The sequence below is a fragment of the Equus quagga genome, chromosome 1 (genome assembly GCF_021613505.1).
Source record: "Equus quagga isolate Etosha38 chromosome 1, UCLA_HA_Equagga_1.0, whole genome shotgun sequence".
Classification (NCBI taxonomy): Eukaryota; Metazoa; Chordata; class Mammalia; order Perissodactyla; family Equidae; genus Equus; species Equus quagga.
The window spans coordinates 140,042,418-140,065,236 of NC_060267.1; the positions used below are offsets into that span (position 1 = coordinate 140,042,418).

The 22,819-nt window shown below is 48.1% G+C and overlaps 1 protein-coding gene across 3 annotated transcripts in view; it reads right to left on the bottom strand.

The window, feature by feature from the left end:
- Positions 1-1,667: 1,667 nt before the first annotated feature.
- Positions 1,668-22,819, bottom strand: part of LARS2 (leucyl-tRNA synthetase 2, mitochondrial) — a 171,582-nt gene continuing 150,430 nt past the window's right edge. Inside the window, exons 19-21 of one of the 3 annotated variants that reach the window (XM_046681251.1) lie at positions 20,233-20,344; positions 7,837-7,964; positions 1,668-3,253 (exon numbers count right to left, since the gene is read on the bottom strand). In XM_046681251.1, coding sequence (XP_046537207.1) covers positions 3,074-3,253; positions 7,837-7,964; positions 20,233-20,344 — 420 coding nt within the window. In that variant the 3' untranslated portion in view covers positions 1,668-3,073. Of the gene's footprint in view, positions 3,254-7,836; positions 7,965-10,585; positions 11,704-17,062; positions 17,254-20,232; positions 20,345-22,819 lie in introns of those variants that run through there. The other 2 variants (XM_046681269.1, XM_046681259.1) reach the window with 2 other exon arrangements.

The window sequence follows — 22,819 nt, forward strand, 5'->3', positions numbered from 1 at the left end:
TTCCGCTGCCTGGCTGCACCCTGTTTTTCTTAGCCAGTTCCCTGAAGGTGAGTCTTCAGGTTGAGATGAAGCGTGCCTATGCCGCTTCCCAGCTCACTTACTGTTTCAGGGTCTGGGAGATCAATTTCATTCTCCTTAGTGGACAGTTGGTTCCTACTGTGGTGGCATTTGCCGTGGGACTTCCCAGGCACCACTTTCCAGGTGCACAGACTCTCTTCCCTCATTTCCCTGACACTGCCCATGAGCCTGGGTCTTCCACTGCTTTGGCAGCAACCTTCAGCCCTGGTCCTGTGGAACCAACTCTGCGCTCTTGGCCTCTCAGCCACTGCCCGTCCCTGTACAAAGGGCACTGCTGTGATTTCCTGGCTTTACAGATGTGAGGACTTCACAGGAGGGAGCCCTGGCCAGACTCTGCTCAAAATGCTGGCTTTTGGCCAACATCTCAGTTTTCCTGACTGTGGTACTTCAAGCAAGATGGGCAATTAGGTGAAGGGACTGGTAGAGACAGCCAGGTGGCATAAGGGGATTTGGAGGCCAGAAGACGAGGGTTTGGATCTTGGCTCGTCTACTTTTTTGCAGTGGAAACTGACCAAATTATTGAATCTCAGAGCCTGGGTTTCTTCATATTTATGAGAAAATAATTCCTTCCCTCTAGGGTTTTTGTAGGAACTAAATGACAGAAGGCAAGTGAACTTGTCGAGCCCAGGTTCTTACCTAATCAAGGCAGTTACTAAAGGACTGAGATCACTCCCCACTCCACCTCCCCACCCCAAGGGATCAGTTTTCTGTTCAGTTGCCCCATAATACTATCTCCTCGGAGTGCCAATGAGCTCATTTTCAAATGTTTCATCCTCTTGGAGAACAAGTTCTCCAAAGCCATTCGGGTCAGTCCAGTAGCCTTGAGGCTTTTCTGGGCCATTGCTCTAGCCAGATTATGTGCAGATAAAAGGCTCCCTACCCTCATCTTGTCGACGGGTTCAAGACCACTCAGCTTACCTTGGGGATAAACAAGACAATCAAGCAAAACACTCACTCCTCCCTCCTTGTACGAAATATCCTCATCTGTTTGCTTATATTTAATCCACATTTGCGGGTACATGGAATGGGACTGTGGACACAGGTCAGCTCTGGGAATGTCTTAAATACCTGCTCGAGAGCTCTGGCCCCTGCCTTCCCTTCTGGTCCTAGTCTTCCCCAGCTCCAGTGCATTTGTGTTTTAGTCCTGGATCAAACTCATCCTAATGAAGCTGAAGATTAGGAGAGGAAGGACTCGTTAGACATTACGGTTCAAATGCACCAATTAATCCAGTAGTTCTCAAACTTTGCTGCCCATGAGAATTACCTGTGGAGTTTTCAAGATTCCCTGATGCCCAAGTGCAGCTCAGATCAATTAAATCAAGATTTCTGGGCATGGGGACCAGGCATGATAATAAGTTTGAGCAAGTATGAGAACCAGTGACTTACTTGCTGTTGCTAATGTGCCTGAATCCATGTTGTCTACCACATTCTCTAAGTTCCGCATGCGTCTCACTTTGTAACACTCCATGTGGAGTCAGGCACACAGCCAATGCCTCTGTGGATGACAGAATACCTCAGTCTGTTCCTGATTAACTCCCAGAATTGGAATATGGTGGCTACTCCAAGATCACACATATGTCCCAAAGTCATACACGACAAACATTTTATTACATTAAGAAAAAGCCAACTGGTAATGATGTCCACCCGAAACTTACGTAATGTTATAAACCAACGTTACCACAATAATAAAAACAAAACAAAACAACTAAGACCTCAGCTATCAACTAAAAAAACCCAAAGCCATCTGTTAGCTGCTGAACTGTAGCCACATCAGAGGCTATTCCAACAAATGGCATCAGAGAACAAATAGAGATTTTCGGCATCACAAAATGGCTAGATTCTCCTCTGCTTCCCGCATTAAACACTCCTCAGTGGCTCAGGCCAGCTCTGGGAAGAGCACCTACTGGCTGACTTCACATAAACCCAGGAAGGATCACCCTAGTATTCCAACCACACGTGTCCGTTCCTGGCCTCTCCCTGGCTGCCGGACTGCTGTGGCCTGAACACAGGAGGTAATGTTGGGTGGCATCAGCCCCCTCTGTCTGCTGTGGTGAACTGGCTCTTCCCAATGACTGGCTCTGGGGGCCCTTCATGGCAGCATGACCATTTGGGGCCCACGTGAGCAGACTCTCTGTTGGGCTGTGGTGGGCTCTGAGATGGGTTCCATCTGAGATTGGAACCAGCTTGGTTCTGCTTCACTATGCAGCAAATTTTACACCCTATGGGAGGGTTGAGGAGGTGCTGCTGATCACTCATGGTAGGAAGCAGTGCTTCGCTCAGGAGCCTGTGTACCAGCATCAGAGCAGGCCCACAGGCGCATCCAGCTGGGCTGGGGAGGAAGCAGCCTCCCAGGAGAGCTGAGGAGCAGGGGGGATGTTGGTAGAGGGACTAGCACCTCTTGCCTTTTGGTTCAGAGCAGCTTCTGAAGACCCCAATGTCCATTCCAGATACTGGATATTTGGGCATGATCCAAATGGCTTCTCCATCTAGCCTGAAGGCACCGAGACCATCCGCCATGATGCTGAGGCTGTTACCCGCTCAACAGTGACTGTCCATGTTGCTCCTGAGCCCCGTGTGGTTCCTTAGTTCACCATCACGTTCCTGGGGTGTGCCTAAGGCAGCGCAATTTCTGGGATCCAGAAGCTCCCAGGCTCGAGAGGCACTGTGTTCATTCTCACTTGCTTCTCTTTTCTCATTCCTGCTCCTAACCGGCAATATCTCTGGCGGCTTCACAGGTGGTTTCCTCCACCCTGCAATGGCGGTGGGAGTCGGGGGAAGCACAAGCCGCTCCCTCCCCCTTCACTCATCTCTCTCCTCTGCCTACACCCGCCCTTACCCCTGCAGCAGGCCCCACCACAGAGGCGCCCCGTTGATGCCAGTCTGTTGAGTACGAAGGTAAATATTGAAGACATTGGTCTTTTCCCCTCCCCTGGGCCAGCAGGCTTCTTCCCTTCATCCCAGGCCTGGAGGAGGCTCCTCAGAGGCCCCCCTGCAGTCACTCTTGCACCAGGAAGTTGATGAGGGCAGTTCTAGGGGAGAGGAAGGCCTTCTTGATGCTTCGCCCCTGCAACAGCCTGACACCCAGCTCGCTTTGGAGAACAAGCTCGTGGACTTTGTCCTGGTCCTGGGCGACTTGCTGGGGCACCGGGATTTTGCCGCAGGCTTTGTTGTTGATCTGAGAAGGAGAAAAGCCAAGAGAAAGAATGAGGACAGTCCTGCGAGGGGCACGCCCCCGATACCCAGCTTCTCAAGAGGACAAAGTGCAATTAGATGGGTAGGATTCATGTCTGACACTAGAGAGAGCGCGACCCCAGCACCGAGCGTGCACGTGAGCACCCGCACCTGGAGGGAGCACCACCTGCGGTGTCCTGAGTGCTACCCCATCACAGCTGTGGTGGAAATGATGACAAAAGTCCTCAGCATGAGAGGGCTCAGGCTGTTTCCGTGGGGAGAGGGATCAGTACATCACTGGGAATCAAGTCTGAGTTCAGACCCGGCTATAGGGGGGGTCCCGGAGGATTTTACCGAGGTCTCAAGTGGACCAATTTCTGGGCAATGCAGTCATCCTCCCTGTCTGATGATCGGCTCTGGAAGGGGGCGCTCAAGTTGACAACTTGGAAATGGGACCCACATCACAACTCTTCTTGCTTCTTGGACCAGTACGGTTCCAGACATCAGTGGGTATTCACTGAATGTCAGTTCAACAAGGACAAACTTCACATCAAATATGAATTGATATCGCCACCAGGGAAAGTGACCACGTGGCCCAGACAGCTTCGAACAGCCGTGCTTCAAATCCTGACGCCATTGCCCCAGAAGAACACTGACATTTCTTTCCCTAATGCTCCTGTTTTTCATGTGGAAAATATAGTCACTATGATAAATTACTAGGAGTAATTTAAGTTTCAACCAAAGCATGTTATCCAGTATCCATAATCACCCACTTCGTTTTTTCAGATTTGCGTAGAACTCAGTGGCATTTTCATCGGGTGCGTTAGCCTAGATCACCAGGTGGGAGACAAATGAGATGAAACATCACGTCCTGAAACATTCTGAAATACTGTTATTTTAAAAAGTGTGAGGCTCCATGATGCAGGGTTTTAGTGTTCTGAACCTGCAGAACCAGGATGTGCCGTTTGAAGGACCGTGGTCTCTCTGCCTTCGCATTTCTAAGCCATTAGAAGTTGCTTTCTTTCAAGGCCACAGGCTTGGTTTGACTGAGACCTCAGAAGGGACCCCTGACCCCGTCACACAGAAGCCACGCCTCTTGTAAAGTCCTGGGAGCCCCAAAAGTGGAACTCTGAGAAGATGCACTTGTTAATGAGTCATGTACCAGCCCCTCCGTCTCTGTTCTTACTCTTTTTCTAGGGAAGAGAGGCCTAGGGTAAGGTCTCCTCTAGCCACCACTCAGGATGTGGGTTGCTGGGGGAGAGGCAGCATGCTCTCTTACGAGGGACAGACCCAGGTTTGATTCTCAGGCCTGGACTCACAAGCTGTGGGACCGTGGGGCATCTTCTTCAATGCACAGCCTTAGCACAACAATGACCCCTACTTCCAGGCCCAGCGAGCCTCTGGTGCTTCCCTGGAGCGTGGACAGGCCTGGCCAGTGATGGCTTAGGACCAGCCCCCAGGCTGCAGCTGGGGCCTAGGAGTAAAGCACATGACCTCTGGATGTGCTATGGTGCCCAGCGGGCTTCCCCATGCTGCCTTGGGGCCCCTCTCCCAGTTTCTGGCTCCCTGGGACCCCCACGAGTTGCCTTACCCAGGGCAGTCCCTTCAGGGTGAGTGAGTCTCAATCATGGTCCCCCGTCCTGGGCATGAGGCACCACTTAAATGGACAATGGAAGGCTAGTTGGGACTCAATATGCAGCTTGGCTTTCAGAGGCCCAAAGGGGAAGAAGCACCTTCAAATCGCCTCAAACAGTGGCTGTTTGACTTCAGAAAAGTCTTCCAGTCCCCATTTGACGGCCTTGCAAGCTTCTGCTCCTCCATCTCTGCCATCTCCACTTCATCACTCAGCCTTGTTCTCCTGGACTTTTCCAACAGCTGCCTGGCGGGCCCCTGGCCATGGGTGCTGCTCCCCCCACCTTCCCACCCATCACTACTCCCCAACAGGAGGGTAGCCCTGCAATGGCTAACAATAAAGCCCCCGCTGACTGAGCGCTCACTGCGCCCAGTGAGCACAGTTGTGCTACACAGTTCCCCTGAGTGAACCTGTTTCTCCTCACCACAACCCTTAGCGCAGATGCACAACCGTTCCATCCCCATTTTACAGATGGCAAAGCTGAAGCACATGAGATGAAGCCACCCATCCCAGGAAGTGGTGGAGACAGGATGACCTCCTGGATCCTCTCTCTCCTCTGAGAAGCCCTGCCAGCCCCCAGTGTTCTCAGTGATGGAGTCCAGCCTCCTCCCCAGTCCACCTGCCTGTGCCTCTGCTCCGGTCCCTCCACAGCTCACAGACCCAGTGTCGCCGAGGGCTTTCCCCTGCCTTGGCCCCTTTTCTCCACTAGGGAAAGGCAGCTCCTCCTTCAAAGTCGAGCTCCACGGCCCTTCCTCAGATGCCTCTTCCAATCCCCTCACTGCCAGAGCGGTGATGCTGACGCCAGCAACAGTAACATCTACCGGGAGAGTTATGAAGCCCTGACTGCCACCGTGTCCTCACCTGTAAAATGGGGTTAGTCTCCTATCAGCATCATCTGTGAGATGGGCTAACAGTGCCCACCTCACAGGGCTATTGTGCGGGGTAAATGAGTTCGTATCTGGAAAGTTCTTAGGGTGATGCCTGGCCCTTAGCTGGTGTTCACTACACATTAGTGGGTTTTGTCATCAGTGCATCCAGAAGCAGGCTAAGCACCTCCTGGCATTATCCCATCTAATTCTTTCAACAACTGGGGAAGGCAGGCAACTGCGTTTGCCTCCATTTTCTATCTGGGGAAACCAAGGCTTAGAGAAATTAAGTATTTTGCAAAACTGAGACTTACATCTCGGATGGTCCGACTCGCAAGCTCTTGCATCTTAACCTCAAGGCTACAGAAACACCCTGTATGTGGGACAACTCGTGTGCCCCCCAGCTGTCCCTCCTGGGTGCTAAGCTCCAGGAAGATAAGGTGGTGCCTCTGGGCTCCGTGTCCCTAGAATCTGGCACAGCCTGGCACATGGCGGGCACAGAGCACATGGGCATGGCTGAAGAGAATTACCCTGAATTACACTGTATTGTGCTGCAGCTTCTGTTTCTGGCTATGGCACTGGGACCAGAGGCAGAACCCAGAGCCCTACAGCAGCTCTGCCACACGGCATGGGGCCCTGACTCGCACATTCTCAAGTTGGGTGGACTTGCAGGGAGTCCTACACACTTTAAATTTTGGGTTTTCCTTTCAAAGATAATTTAAAATTACTTTACCAATTATCAAAACTAATTTCTTTTCTGCAGTGGTAATTTAAAGCGAAGAGACATTTTCATGGACTAAAACTTCAGTGTCTCAAGTTGGAATTTCTCAATCGTGCTGAGAAAGAGTACTCAGAGGTACACAGATACTTATTTTCATAAACATTACTCAAGTTTAAGAAACTGCCTCTCTGTGCCACAAGGCTGATTTTGGGTGAGGATTTTTGGAAGCCTACCAGGGCAGCCCCACCCCTCCCCTCTGCAGGGGAGGCAAAGTGGGGTCAGTGGGGAACTCAGAGCCAGGGGAGGTGGTGTGGGGACGGAGCAGCTGTGAAGGAGCCGGTCTCCTGAGTGACAGTCTGTCCAAACATCGACCTGCTGGTGGGCCCAGGGCTTGCACAGATGCAGAAGGGCAGGGGCCTCTGTGAGGCTGTCCTCTCCCTCAGCCCCGAGGGGCACTGTTCGTGGCAACTGTGTTCACGATTTGCAATAATTTTATTTTTCTCTTTCCTTTTTATTTCCTCTCTTTTTCCCACCAGGCTTTAAGCTCCGTGAAGGTGGGGACCCTGTTTGTGTATCGCCTGAGCCGAGCACTGTGCCTGAAGTAGAGTAGGTAACGTGGTAATTACTGATGAGTAAGTGAGTAAACCTGCGCGAGGTGAGGAACTCCTCGGGAGACGGTTTCTCAAGTGAAAAACGTGAGAATGGTAACACCTACCGTACAGGGTGCTAAGAGTTAAATTTCGGATGTAAATTACCTGGCCCCAGGTGTGGTTCAGAGATGTGCTAAAAGCTTCACCCTTTGCCCTCTTACCCTCTTCAGCTACATCAGCATATTTGAGAGATTCCTTATAACGTGTCTCAAATTAACAAATTAAATATGTAAAAATTACGCAAAAGATAAATGGTAAGAGTTATTTGCTCTATAAAAGGTTTAAACAATAAACTACTTTTACGTATTTAAAAGGACCCAATTTATCCCAAAAAAGGGAGACATTTTATGTAGCTTTCTACAATATATTTTGCAGACTGAGGTGTTCCCGCTTTGCCAACCTCCTCACCATCACCCGCCCCCCCATAGAACCAAGAGCAGCCGAATGAAACTTAGATTGAAACACAGGTAGAAAGGAAGACAATGAGGACCTGTAAAGCAGGTCAGGTTTATTTTTTCTACCTTCCAGTCCCTCGAGGGCCATGAGTGTTTTATGCTCACAAGCTTTTGGTATGGGATGACCTCAAAACTGAAGGTTGGGCTGAGGGCTGGCTGGGCCAGAAAGGCCTCCAAACCCAGCTAGTGTTTGTGGGCCACGGGCAGGACAGTGACCCGCCCCACAGGTTTGCCCTGGCTCTGTGGCTGTGGGGACACTCACCAGAACCGCCATCTGCACGACGTCGGGCGGCTGGAGGAAGTGCGGGTCCACGGCCGGCCAGGCCTGCAGCAGCACGCCGGCGTCCCAGGCATAGTGGGCGCAGAGCTTCCTCGGCACCAGCGCCAGGCCTGCAAAGCCAAAGCAGAGGGTCAGTGAGCGCCGGCGAGCCTGCGGGAGCAGCGTCCACAGCTCCCGACCCACACAGCCCGGTTCGGAGCTGTTGAGGAGGCACCCAGAGGCCAGCCCACGGCTTTGCACAGCCTGCCAGGTGCTCCCCACTTACTTCGGCCCGGTTTATCATCCTGGGCTTACAGATAGCTATTAGTTTCCCCCAAAACAGTACCCAGAGCTGTGAAGATGGATAGACACGCTGTTCTAGAGCGTGCATTTGGAAAATCAAGGCTGCCGACTCGGTCTCTCGGCAGGTCTGCTGGGAAGGAATGCCTTTGTGCTCCTGAGAGCAGATCCCAGAGTCCTGAGCTGCATTCGCTTCCTTTCCTGCCCACAAATGCTGTGGTCTGAGGGCCGCCACCCAGTCCTTTCCTCACAGTCACTGGAGCCAGCGTGCTGAGAACAGCCGGGTGCCCCGTCACCACCTTCCCAGAGGGATCTCATCCTTCCCACTGAACTTCCTCTCGGGAGAGGCTCCAGCCGATGACCAAATTGGAAAGAGCCGTCCCGGGCTCAGGGTGGATCAAACCTGAGGAAGCAGTGAGGAATGAAACCCTCTCGAGTCTTGCTTCCCAGAGTGCTTCACGCTGCAGCCCCCAAAGCAGAGGCGGCTATGCCCGGGGCACTCCCTGCTCAGCCCCCACAGGACTGCACAGGGCCCACCGGCAGGGCCTCATGACACCAACCAGGGGATTCTTAGGAGGGTAAGTTTTAGTTTCCAAGCCTCTGCCGATCTCGTGAGCACAAAAGATGCCCTCAAATGTGCAGGAAATACACACATCAGAAAAACAGATCCCTGGGCACTACTGGGAGGGTACTATCCCCACTGCCCCCCATCCTTCCAGAGGCAGGCCCTGGGCAGGGGCGGGCAAGTGGCTGTGGCCAGCGTGCCCATGCTGGGGTGGTGCCAGGGCAGCTGCACAGCCCTCATGTTGGGAATGGCATTTCCAGAAGTGGTGGAGGCGGGGTGGCCCTTGCATACCGCCCTGCTATTATTAGCCTTGAGACCAGGAGATGCATTTGAGGGATGGGCCCAGGGCTCAGGGGATAGCCTGAGGCCGAGTCTGGGACGGACGAAATGAATTGCACCAATGACGGTCCCAAGAAGCTGGCTGTGAATGACAAGGTTTTATTTTCGTTGATGACAAAAGTAATGCATGCTCCTTGCAGAAAATTTGTGGAAGGTCAAAATATAAAGAAGAAAATCATGTTCACCTGTGTAGCAGTTTTTAAACTTTTTATTGAAAGACAGTAATGTAATATATTTAATGAATATTTATATGTATAAATCAACACTACCAAACCAAACCAACCCACCATCAGGATCATGCTGTATATATAGTGTTGTATTCTTTTTTTCCTACATTTAAAAATAATTATTAAATTCATGGAAAGACACAATAATATAGATAAAATGGCCCTAGTTTTATTAAATATTTATTCGAACAGATAAAAGGCTGGAAGAAATAGTCACAACAGCTGCAGTGATTATCCAAGGAGGCAGAAGTACAGGTGACTTTTTAAAAAAAAAACCAAGAACATTTTATAGATTTTCTACCAGGAAGATTTATTACTTTTGTAATTTGAAAAGATATTTAAAAATAAAGTTTTTCCACACTGTGAGATCAGTTCAAGATTTTCCTTAATGTGTCTTTTTAAGGTTTCATTTTCTTCCCCACTTAACTTTTGAATCTGTAATTTATTTTGTGTATAATGTGAAAAAACATTATTCTAAAAAAGACATGGTCAATTTCTCAAACCCAATTTGTTGACTAACCCTTCTCTTCCCCCTTGTTTTGTGATTTTTCTTTTCAATATATTATACCAGGGATGGTTTCAGGACTATTCACAACAAACCTACTCAAAGTGCCCGCCTGTGACGAGGGGAAGAACTGGCCAGAAAGTGAAGCAACACACTGCTTCCTTCACTGAGAAAGTCTGGCCACCAAAGAATGGTCAGTCTAACTCAACTGCCTGCTTACTGACACAGCTGACGTCCGTGCTGAGCACAGCTCCTTATCTCGTCATACACTGTCATAGACTGTTCCTAGAGCGGCCTCGGGTCCATGGACCGCTCCGAGTAGCACTGATCTGTTTTATTCCGATGACCTGTCTTGATTCTTGTGCAGGTGTCACCGATTTATTTGCTGTAGCTCTGTATGTTTCACTACCTGGCACTCTTGTTGTAACTCTGTGCTGCCAGTCAGTCTGAGGGAAGTGAAGGCCCATCCAGGTCTGAGAACCCAGTGGCGTAAGACTGCCCGCCCCCGGGTCCGGCTGATCCTTGTGCCCTGGGTCCCTGCGCTTCCTAAGGAATCTGCTCCATTTCTAACAGATGTGCCTTTTGGCAGAAGCAGAAAGGAGCTTCCTGCTTGTTCCCCAGGAGGGATCCTATTAAGACTTATATCTAAACACAAGACAGAGGTCACAGAAGGGAGATAATTGCTTCTTTATTTGAGCAGGCTGGCCCAGTATGGCCTGTCCCGTGACCCAGCTGCAGTGGGAAGAATCCCAAAACCTCCATATGGCAGTTGTACAGGATGCCTGGGAGATGAAAGGACCTTGGACACAAATGTTCTGGGTCGAAGCTGTTACAAATTCCACTTTAAAAAAATGAGGAAGCCTGGCCTTCCTGGAGCAATCAGGATGCTTATTTATAGGCCTGGCCCCGCCAGTATTTCCATATAGATGGGAGTGGGGCCATCCTGCTCAGCAGGGAGGAACAGAAACTCACGACCCTCTACGTAGTAGTGTTTTTGCCTCTCTGGTCTTTTTAGGGAAGTAAAAATACCTAACATTTGCATGGCAAATACAATGATTTTGTTACGTGACACAGGTCAGGTTGAGAGCTGGCCTTCGGGAAGCACATGGTTGAAGTCTGAGCATGGGCTGGGCAGTGGCAAGGCCCGGGCACACAAGGCCACCTTGTAGGGCCGGCTGCTGCCCACGGCCCAGCCCCTTCCTTCCCCTCCTCTGGGAGAGCTGCTGTCGTTGACCTTCCTGGGAAATAACCAAGCCTCTTTTCCTACTGAGAGCTGGCGAGGTCACCCCGCTGCCAGGGCACTCTGGGACGCATGCTGGGTGGCCTTGGCGCCTGCGGACAGCAGGCCTCTCCTAGTGGCCACTTCAGGCCTGCCTCGGCCCCCACCCCGTGCCCTCATACACACCAGGGAGGACTTAGGGACTCCGTGGGGACTGACCCCAGCGTGCCTCATCCAGCCTTAGCAATTCCAAGGAAGTGGACAGGAAGTGATACCACTTCTCTTTAGCCTTTTCCCACAGAAAGGGTTCTGCTGACAGTATTTTGAAATAACAACACTGACACAGCACACACATTCATGTATAAAATACCACTGGAACACCAGCAGATATCTTATTCTCCCCTACGATTATCTCACATACTCACACACACACTTGCACATGATTGCAACGTTTGAAGTTTTGTTGAAATTCATGAATACAGCATATATGTCCACAAAACACTGCAGCTGCAATATTTTACAGCCACTTGTATCTGACGAAGAAAAATGGATGTGTGGCAGCAGACTCATCCTTCAAGATTGCGAGTTCCTTCAGAATGCCCCAGGGAGGGAAAGGGTCACCTTGCTGTGACCTTCACCGTTAAAGTGCTGATGGAAGACAACGGAGATCACACGAGGTAGAGGTAGAAATCAAGACAGGACAGTCACCCCAGAACTATAAAAATGGCCAGGGAAACAGAAATGAAGATCTTGTCACCACATTTTTAATAACTTGTATTTTGGATAAGGGGCTAATCTCAAAGCAGCGCAAAAAAGGGCAAAAGAAGGGAAATCACCCAAACGCCCACCAGTGGCTGACTGTTTAATAACTTATGGAACACTCACATGGAGAACCGATATAGCTGGTGACAAAGAAGGAGGTGGGTCTGCAACTGCTGCTGCAGAACTGCTCCTCCCACGTACGGGAAGAGAGGAAAACGTGTGTACGGAATGCTAGCATCAGTCCGAAAAGACTCACATTCCACGCTTGTGCATTGAGGTCTTCTGTCAAACTGTTAGCAAACTAGTAGTGGAGGTTCTCAGGCAGAGCAACCGAGGCACCGGCGGGGGTGGGAACTTAGGACACACCCTTGGTCACAGCTGAATGTTTACGACATGCACATGGAACGACTTTCCAATGAAAACTCCAGGTTTTGCTTTGCTTTAGGAAGCCCAGAGGCTACAGTGGAAGGTGGAGACACTTTCCCAGTCGGCTCAGGCACTTCTCCTCGGAGGCTGGGCCTGCACAGAGGGAGGTCACTCTCAAGGAGCAGTGTTCCTCGGGCACTTAGGGCAGGACACCCTGTCACTGTCACTGTGTGCTCCTGCTGGCCTTTATGCCCTCTACTAAGTGACACAGGAGATACGGTGCTTCAAATACTAGAGGGATGAAGGGCTGCATCTGGCCAAGTGTGTGTGTGTGTGTGTGTGTGTGTGTGTCTGTCGGTGTGTAGCACATGTCTATTAAAACCTTCTTCAACTGGAAATAAATTCCTTCTTCCCTTCTTTCTTCCCTCATGGTCTAAGAGGTCCAGAACCAGAATCTCAACACTCAGGGCTTGTGGGCTTAGAAAGGCAATTTAAAACAACAACGACAAAACCCTTCTATTTTGAAATAACTATAGATTCATAGGTGGTTGCAAAGAAATGTACAGGAGGCTCTGTGCCCCCCTCCCCAGCCTTCCCCAGTGCAACCTCTGGCATAATTATAGTACAATATCAAAACCAAGAAATGGACATTGGTACAATCCACAGAGCTTATGCAGATTTCACAAGTTTTAAAGGCACTACCGTGTGTGTGTGAGTGTGTGTGTGTGAGAGTGTGTGTGTGTGTGTGTGTGTGTGAGAGTGTGTGTGTGTGTGAGAGTGTGTGTGAGTGTGTGTGTGTGTGTGAGTGTGTGAGTGTGAGTGTGTGTGTGAGTGTGTGTGTGAGTGTGTGTGTGAGTGTGAGTGTGTGTGTGTGTGTGTGTGTGAGTGTGTGTGTGTGTGTGTGTGTGTGTAGCTTCACGTAACCACTACCACAGTCAAGACACAGAACTGTTCCATGTCCACAAGGCTCCCTTGTGGCTCCTCTTCTGTGGCTCCTGCCCCCTCTGCTCAGTCCCTAACCTCTGGCCACCACTGTGTTTTCCATCTCTATAATTTTGTTATTTCAAGAACGTTACATAAATGGAATCACAGAGTAGAAACCTTTTGAGATTGGCTTTTTTCACTCAGCATAATCCCTTGAGATCCATCCATGCTGTTCCCAGTTAGAAAGGTCATTTTTGATAATGATGAGATTGTCTCTTACCAGAGTACCACCAAGAAGCTGAGCTCCCTGTATGGTGATTTTCTGCTCTTTTACTGTCCACCAACAAAGGAAACCTGTGTCCTTCATCTGGAAACAGCATCAGTGACTCCAAATACACGAAATTTCCCTAAGCAAGCAGTGAAAACCCTCACAGACAGGACAACATTCTATTACGGTAAACAAAAGATAACTTCGTAACTTCACATGTGGTGTCTTGAGCTTCTCAGATCTCAAGCTTCAGGAAGGAAAAAAAGATTTCCTCATCCTGTTAAAGTTTGCAAACTGCCAAGACAGTGGTTCTGTTTCTTACTGAAGGTCTCCATTGACTCTTTAAGCATCTGATAGAGGACAAGTAGGTTCCAAGCACTTTGGGCTTCTCTGAAATCTTTGCTTTTTATCCAGGGCGATGATGGCCGTTTTGCCCACAGGACGCCAAATCTCCCCGAGAAGACAGGTCTCAATTCTGTTGCTCTGCGGGGAGAAGCTCTCCTATGAAAATCTGCTTCTCTGGGGACCTCTGGGAAATGGTAATTTCTGAACATTCCAGCCTCACTTACCATATTCCCATTATAGTGAGGTTATATCTTAGAGATGTAGGAATGAAACCAGAAGCTATATGAAAGCTAAGTTTTCTAGAATAAATGAAGTATGTATGAAAACTGTCCCAAAACCTTGAAATGAGAATGACTGACAGTGTGGGATGACAATAATGATGCCCTCTCACAATATAGTGCCTCTGTTTGCAAAGGACTTTCGACATCTTGAGACAATGGCCCTTATCAGCTGTAGACAGAGGCAGGAAGAGTTCATGTCCCCATTCTCTCCTGAGGGCACCTGACCAACACCTGTGAGTTAATAGCCTGGGTTGTATGCCTGATGTGTGGGTCTTCTCACTTGATGGTGCCACACTACAGCTCCAGCTGCTCATTCAGAGGGGTGACACACATACATATGTCGAGAGCCAGGAGATAAAGGCTTCCCATTGCTTCTCTGAATTAAAAAAAAAATTAGTTGCTATGGATTTGTAAAGCTTGAGGGAAGACCTTCTCAACTGAAATGAACACAGACTCCAGTGCTCAAACTGCCCTCAGAAATCAATCATGCCGGGGGCTGGCCCTGCGGCAAAGTGTCTAAGTTTGCACGCTCTGCTTCAGCAGCCCAGGGTTCACAGGCTCGGATCCTGGGTGTGGACCTACACACCGCTCATCAAGCCATGCTCTGGTGGCATCCCACATAGAAGAACTAGAATGACCTACAGCTAGGATATACAAGTATGTACTGGGGCTTTAGGGAGAGAAAGAAAAAAATAAAAAAAGAGGAAGACTGGCAATAGATGTTAGCTCAGGGCCAATCTTCCTAAACAAGAAAAGGTAGGCTTTGCTTGAAAAAAAAAAAAGAAATCAATCATGCTGGAAGCTAGGAATGGGTGTGGGATTGACTAGTGGTGTGAGGAATCCTTTTGGGGTAATAGAAATGTTCTGAAACTGGATTATGGTGATGGTTGCACAAGTGTATAAATTTACTTAAATCATCAAATGCATACTCAAAATGGGTGAATTTTATGGTACATAAATTTTACCTTAATAAAGAGACATAATGACTAAAACAAAACAAAAACCACCTAGATACATACATACACGGATATAACCACTGATCTGCACTAAGATGTTGACAATGATTGTTTATTTCTGGGGGTAAGGGTAAGGGTGGGCAGGTTTCAGCAGAGCTTCCAGACTAAGACAGACTAGGAAGAAGGACCTGGCCACCCACTTCTGAGAAAATTGGCCATGAAGGCCCTATGAATAGCAGTGGAGCACTGTCTGATACAGTGCCCGAAGGTGAGAGGATGGTGCAAAAAAACAGGGCAGGGTTCCGCTCTGCTGTACCAGGGTCACTAGGAGTTGGAATCAACTCAACGGCACTAGCAACAAAGGGTAGAGGGATTTAAATTGTCTCCCACTTGTGAGAGAATGAGGAAAAGAAAAAAAAAGTAGCCCCTGACATCCGGGAACTGGTCTGACAATTACAGCTAGGCTTCAGTTAGAAACTTGCCTAGTGCTCCCAGCTCAGCCATGTTATCCTGTTGTGGGACATATGTGATCTCACAGAACACCAACGTCAGACTAGGTCACACTGAACCCATGGTAAATTCAGACAAAACAAAACCAAGTCATAACTTTGTCTAAGCACAGACCAAGACAACGTCATTGTTTTTTGTGACCCACAAAATACCAAATATACCTCTCTCTCAGCAAATATGGTGACTGCTGCTTCTTTACCAATTACAACTTTATTCTTGCTTGGGTCTGCGCTCCCTATAAGATTTCCTGAGATACCCAGTCACAGAACTGTCCCTACTTGACGACTGCAGCCAGTCTAGAGCAAACCCCCACTTCCTTAGACCCTTTGCCAAACTACCCAACCAAAGCCTGAATCCTACAACAAGTCCTTCCTGACACCCTCTTACTGAGACGTCCCATGGTTCCCCCTGGTAATAAACCCAACTTGTTAAAACAAGTGTGTTCCTGGTGGTCTCTGGCTGGAGGACACTGACAGAACTGCAGGTTCACCGAGTTTCAGTTGAGACCCTCACTGCCTTGGACCGAGACTCTTGACTCAGAAAAAGTGCACATCTGAGAACTCTTGCATCGCTACTTGCTTAATGTGCCACCCACGCCTGGCTGGGAACTAAGCACAGACTGAACTGAGCTTCAGGCTTTTGTTGAAGCCGTTCAGCGCTGTGTTTACTTTGTTTTCTTGGCAATAAGTCCCTCTTTGGATTTTTGATTTTCTAATCAGAATTGTACTGTTCTTTGGTGAAACCGTTTTCTAGCATCTCACACCTGCTTGTCTGACATCTTGTCTGTCTATCTGCTTGTGGAGTATCCTGGATGCTGTTTGTCTCTCAGAGGAAGAGTCTACTGGGAGAGGATCGGCATAGGTCCCATAAGGCCATCCTTGAGCCAGCCCTGGGGGCTGAGCTGCTCAATAGGTTTCTTCTCAGATCCCTGTCCTGTGGACAAACTTTGCCCCAAGTCACTATTTCAAAACCTTACGAGGACTTCTTCCTCAGCCTTGTTCTATTATTCCTGAGAACTGCTTCTATTTCAGTGTTGTCCACCTAGAGGCAGGAGGTTTTATCCAGCCCTGATCATGCTGGATGGGCTTTGACAAGCTCCAAGACACCAAGTCACACAAGCACCAACCTACGGATGCGCTGCACTTCTCGTGGGTCCTATTAACCTAAAACTGTGCCTCCTCCAGGCCGAGTCCCTGCTTGCTTTATGTTTTCTCACTATGTCGCTCACTCCTGTGCATATCTTTTTAAATAGCACAAATTTCACCAAAGACAATTTGGAATTACAGTGCCACTTTGGGGAACTTTTGATACGAATAAAATTGTTTACTTGAGAGGTGCCTTAGGACAAAAAGGAAAGAAAATTCTGATTTTCCCATGGTCTGCTTTCTTTAATTGGCACGAAGAAACTTCTAAACACAATTCGAACTCGAAAATTGCCTCCCTTGAAAGATTCTTTAGCTAAAACTAATGCAAATATGAGAAACTTAAGAAGCTGTCTTCCTTGCAAATCCACCGAAAATCTGTTCCAGTTTTTCTTCTCTCGCCTTACCTCCCTTGCCTTCTCCCTTAGAACCCTGTTCAGCGCTCAAGAAGTCCGTATAATCGCCCCCTCTCCTCCTCCTCCGTCTCCATCTCCACCTTATCATCATTTAAAACTGCAACCCCTCCTAAAGCAGGACCCTGACACTGACTGGCACGTAGATTTTAAGCCTTCGTCATGTTCAGATCTCCATGCTACTCCTAGGGACTTCTCGAATCCCAGAATGGGAAGAGACAAATTCATTTAAGAGTTCAGACTTGTTGTGGATACATCCGGCCCAGGCCTCTCCGACCTCTACCGACGAATCCACCTGCTAGAGGGACAAGGAGATGGAAAAGCTTGGTTAGAAAAGGCTAAGTGGAAAGACCCAGAAAATGACTCAAAACATAAGAAAATACATTTTTACTCAATCAGAACTCTTTAAAGCAGGATCTTTCGGGAACTATACCACAGATCCTTCCTGTTAAACCAAACTGGACCCTGAGTCAGTCTCTCAAGCAGCACAGAACGAGCCATCAGAGACTTCAGGGGCAGACCTATCAGCATCTTCAGACAGTTTTCAGGACTTGCTCCTGATGTGGACATTTCTAATGCCCTTTCCATTTTTTGGTGGATGTTTAAAGCCAGAAATTGTAGATATGGTACATAAGCAAAAATCTGGCTGGTAAATCGCCCCTTTGCATGAACTTCAGCATTTGGCTGAACATTTTAAGGAGGCTTTAGATACCCAAAAGGCTAAAATCCAAATTAAGCTCATGGCTTTACATTGAAAGCAAGTAAACAGGTCCTCTTCTTCCTCAAGGGGTAAAAAATACTTTCACAGGACAGAGGTGCTTGCTGATATTGGAAGAAAGGGGGCACTGGAAAATGACTGTCTCAGCTGGAAAGTAAAAGGAGCCAACGCTCCCTCGTCTTCCTGAGGAATTATGAAGCAACTCTGAGAGGGGCTCTAGTGCCCACTTTCCAATGACTCCCTTAAAACAAAGAGAACTACCTTTTAAAAGAGGACATAAACAAGGCTTTCTGATGGATATGGGCACGGCTCTGCCAACTACAAATCCTGCCACAATTTGCAGTCCTCAGACTACTTGGGTGGCAGAAATTTCAAACAATCCTCAAATTCTCCTCATCACCCAACTGACACTGTGACTCTTTGTTCCCTCACTGATCAACCCACATTTCTTCTCTCACACCACATCAGTAAGTTTAGTTAGGAGAGATCTTTTATAGAAGTGGAACTGCCTAGTCAAATGCATTTCAGGTGGACTACTTCTAGAAATATCTGAAGACTGTTCCGTGCACGATCCTTTAGTAGCTCAATTACACGTCACTAGCCTATTCCTCTATGTTTGACCCAATCCCAATGTGAGAACGATGTGAGGTCCCTGATTCTCTCTGGGCCACAGTTCTCCCAATGTGGAGACAATTCTAGGGGCCGGACCCACTGAAGCAGAAATGGACTTCTCTAAACCCTTACCTCGACTTGCTCAATACCCTTTAAAGCCCAAACGTAAGGAAGTATTGAGGTCTACTGTGGAAGACTTTATAAAAAGGGGACTCATCATTCCTTTCTTATTTTCTATAATTAACATGAATCACTTCTGAAATAATAATTGAAAAATCCAAAGCAAAAAAATGGACTTATTATTAAGACAGCTCTTTGTTTTGTTTTGTTTTGTTTTTTGATGAGGAAGATTTGCTCTGAGCTACATCTGTTGCCAGTCTTCCTCTATTTCATATTTAGGTTGCTGCCACAATGTGGCTTGATGAGTGGTGTAGGTCCACGCCTGGGATCCAAACCTGTGAACCCGGGCTGCTGAAGTGTAGCATGCTGGACTTAACCACTGTGCCACTGGGCCGGCCCAGTCGCTTTAATCTTTAAAAGACTGTAACAGTGCGCTTCCACTCAATGACTTTTTCCGTAGAGTCCGTGATCAATCCTACTTATTTCACACATTGATGCCATCCATATGACATCTCAGGGCTTTTGGCCGAGACATTCAGGAGGGCTTGCTGTGAGGTCTGCTACTTCTCAGAGGCCCCCAGATAAAAGCATTATGTCTACGTGGTGATCCAGGCTGCCTGTCTCCTGCAAGCTCCTCTAACACGTCCACAGAAGTCATGGGAGACCTCCAGATACAAGGTCTGGAGAACCACACCCAGCACAGCCATCATCAAGTCCTCCTGCACAGCATCTTCTTACTTCACTCCATTTCCACATCCAGGCCTCCGCCGGGGTCAAGGGATGGTAATCATCCTCTGTGCCTGCCGGGATCCAGACCCCACAGCGCCGCAGCGAAACACTCCAACACTGCACTAACTTCCCGACAGGCACTGAGAATAACTTGGGCAAAATGATTCAATGGCAAATGAATTCTATTCTTTTTCTTCTGACAAAGGAAGAACTATAAACCTCATACCATTTAAAAAAGTAGTTCCGTAGTAACAAAAAATACAGATGAGAAAAAGGAAAGGAATTAACAGTTAAAGATGATAGCTTAATGTAAAGAATGTTTAAGTTACTTTTTAAAAGGAGATGAGATAGGTATTTCCAGTGATGGCCTTTTAGAATCCCAAGGAGCCCTGTAAAATGTTCTCAAGAGGCTGCCCTAAGAGAGAGAAAGCACAGTGAAGTCCTGTCGTAGGCTGTCATCTGAGAGCCAGGTCTCACAGTTGACGGCACAGTTGCCCACCTAACTGCGCACTAGAACCACCCAGGAGTAACTAAAACAAAGATTCTCCAGTCACTCCCCAGAGCTCTGAATTAAAATCTCCAGGGGGGTGGGGGTGGGGCAGAGGCCACATTTAACCCAAGTGAGCCCCAGGCAGTCAGACCCGCTCAGCGTGTGGTTTAGGATAATGGTTTGGTGGAGAGGACTGAATCATGGTCTAAACAAGTCAATTTTAGATCTGCAGTGTCATTCCAGGTGCCCTTTTCTCCATCTGTAAAGTGCGACTAAACATGAGTTTCCACCTTAAAAAGATAATATAGGGTCATGCTATGTGGCTACCAGGGGGCTGAGTTCTGAGAAAGAATGTTCAGTAATGACATCAAGATTCTCATTAGTCCAGGCACATTGTTTCAAAGTGGGGAAGTGTCTTTCCCTTCAACAAGGGTGACCATGTGCAAGAAAAAGCATCACCATTCAGAGTACAAGACAGAGAGGTCCCGAGTGTAGATGCCAAACCTGGACCCCATGGCTGAGGACATCTGAGTTCTGAATAACGCTCAACGAGAGGCTTGAGCACATCCTGGTTAGAGTAAGTGGTCAGACAAGGGCTCCCCACCTACCTGCCCAGAGCTCCGAGGTTATGTGAGGGGCCATGGGAGCGGCCATCACCATCAGGGCACACAGGGCATCTTCAAACTCTGGGCTGTGGAGAACAACCCTCTGGGAAGCTTGCTGAGGAAGAGAGAAGAGCAATGTAAGAAAACTGAGGGGGACAAAATAAGCAGGGGTAGGAAGGCCACGAAGGCATCTGCAGCCGGGACACAGCAGGGAGGGAGAAGCCCTCGTCACCACCCATGTTGCTCTGGACAGAGAACTTTCCCCACTGACTCCGAGTATTAAAAATAGCTGCAGCAGCAGCAACAACAAACATTTCACCACGAACTGAGCATTTACTACGCCCTCAGTCTGATGCTGATTCACTCAGTTCTCACGACTACCCTCTGGGGGCGGTGCTTTTAACCCATTTGGCAGCTGAAGCAGCTAAGGTTTAGAGAAGGCAAGGAATCTGCCCCTGGTTACACAGTGAACCAAGCGCCAAAGCCTGGTAAGAATCCAGCCTGCTCTTCCTTCAGTCACACTCTTAACCACACTGCCAGGTTTCCCGCGGCTGCAGGACCAGTGAGAAATACAGAGACTTGCTCAAAGGTTTTGCCATATGGAAGCCCCAGGGCGGGGGTCCTCCTGCTCCCCTTCAGGGATCTCAGCAGGCCCCAGTCTCTTAAACAGTGTTGTCAGTCACTGTGAACACTCAGTTTCTCCCCAAGATGTGGCCAATCAGTTAACCCAGCCACACCCATTCGATTGGAGGGGTACCTACTATATGCCAGGCTTTAGGGATAAACCATCCAGAAGGGCATGGTCTCTGCCCTCAAGGAGCTTACAGCCAGTTGGGAAGGAAATGGACAAATGAATCAAGGATGTCACAGGATTCCACAGGTTCTGGTGGGGAGGGAGTGTGGTCAGCGCAGCTGGCTGGGAGCTGGGGTGTGAGTCAAAGAACGGCCAGGAAGGAAGAATGTTACCAAAGGATTTCATGGAAGCCGGTAGTTCTCAAGGCACTGTGAGGAAGTCATGATAAAAACTAGCTTAATGTGGTTGTGGCATTTGGTATACATTCTAAACACTCTGTCACAAAACAATTTTGGTTTAATTTTATGATGTTTGTTAAAACTAGAAGTCAGGGCACACGTGATGTATTCTGCTGCGTAGAAAGAGGCCAAAAATATTATACGTGGTCTTTTAAAAAATGCATTTACATATATGTGAAATAATGGAAAAATATATATTAATTTCTGTCCCTGCCTCCTGGCACAGAGCTCCTAAGATCCTTGTACTTTCCTAAGTGATAAGAGCACCAGGAGCATCTTTTGCCCTCACATTTAGTCTTTGTCCTGGGTTCCTGATGTGGAGCTCCTAAATTCCTTGGAATTTCCTGGGGGATAGGAGCATATTTGTTCTAATAAGGTGACTCTGGGTGGGCTCTCGAATAGCTCCGGGGGGGGGGGGGGGGGCTGGACACTGGAAAGAACAAGCCATGACTAGAAGCTTGGAACTTTCAGTCCCACCCCCATCTTCCAGAGAGGGGAGAGGGGCTGGAAACGGAGTCAATAATTGATCATGCCTACGTGAGGAAGCCTCCATAGCAATCCCAGTAGGACGGGGTTCAGGGAGCTTCCAGGCTGCTGAACACGTGGAGGTGCTGGGAGAGTGGAGGGCTCAGGAGGAAGGTAGTTTTTCCATTATAGTTTGATCTTTGAAAAATCGCCTAAGAGATTTGAATATAACTTCATGGGTAAGGGTACAGAGAAAGTCTACTGGGAGGGCTGTGAAAAGAACTAGCTGGTGGGGAGTAGAAACTTCATTTTTTAATTTAATTTTTCTATATTTGCCTCTTTTTCATGATTGAAAAACCCCCACACACTCAGCACAGAAAATTTGGGAAATATAAAACCGCTCACAATTTTACCACCCAGAAAAAAAACCAGTGTATTTTATCCTAGTCTCCCAAAACGCAAAAATATATGAATATACACACTCAGACACAAAACATTTTCATGATGGGGGTTTTTACCACATGCACACTTTTGTATTGTGTTTGTATTTAACGTTATGTCGTGAACAGTTTCTGATATTAAGGATCTTGGAAGACATGATGTTAAGGGTGGTGGCACATTTCCTTCTTATTGATATGACATAAATCATTTCACCATTTCCCCATTGGAGGACATTTGGGGTTCCAAGTCTCTGTGATTACTAATCATCTGCCAGTGGATGCCCTGCCAATGGTCAAAGGACATAAACAACCCCAGGGCTACCTACCGACCTCACAGCTGGGGTGCCTCCTGGTGAGGTTGCACCAACCACACCCATCGCTGGTGCCTGAGAACCTATCTCACTGTCTGTGACAGCATGGAGAAGAGTCAGGGTAAAAACTCTGCAAATTTGACAGCTGAAAAAATAGCATCTCATTTTAAATTTGCATTTCACGATAAGTAGTGAGGCAGATTTTTTTTCTCTGCAAATTTATTGGCTATTTCTAGTTCATCTTCTGTGACTTTTCACCATATCCTTTGATCATTTCTAGGCTAAGTATTTTCGTTTTAATATGTAAGAGCTCTTTATATATTAGAGACATTAAGCCTGTTG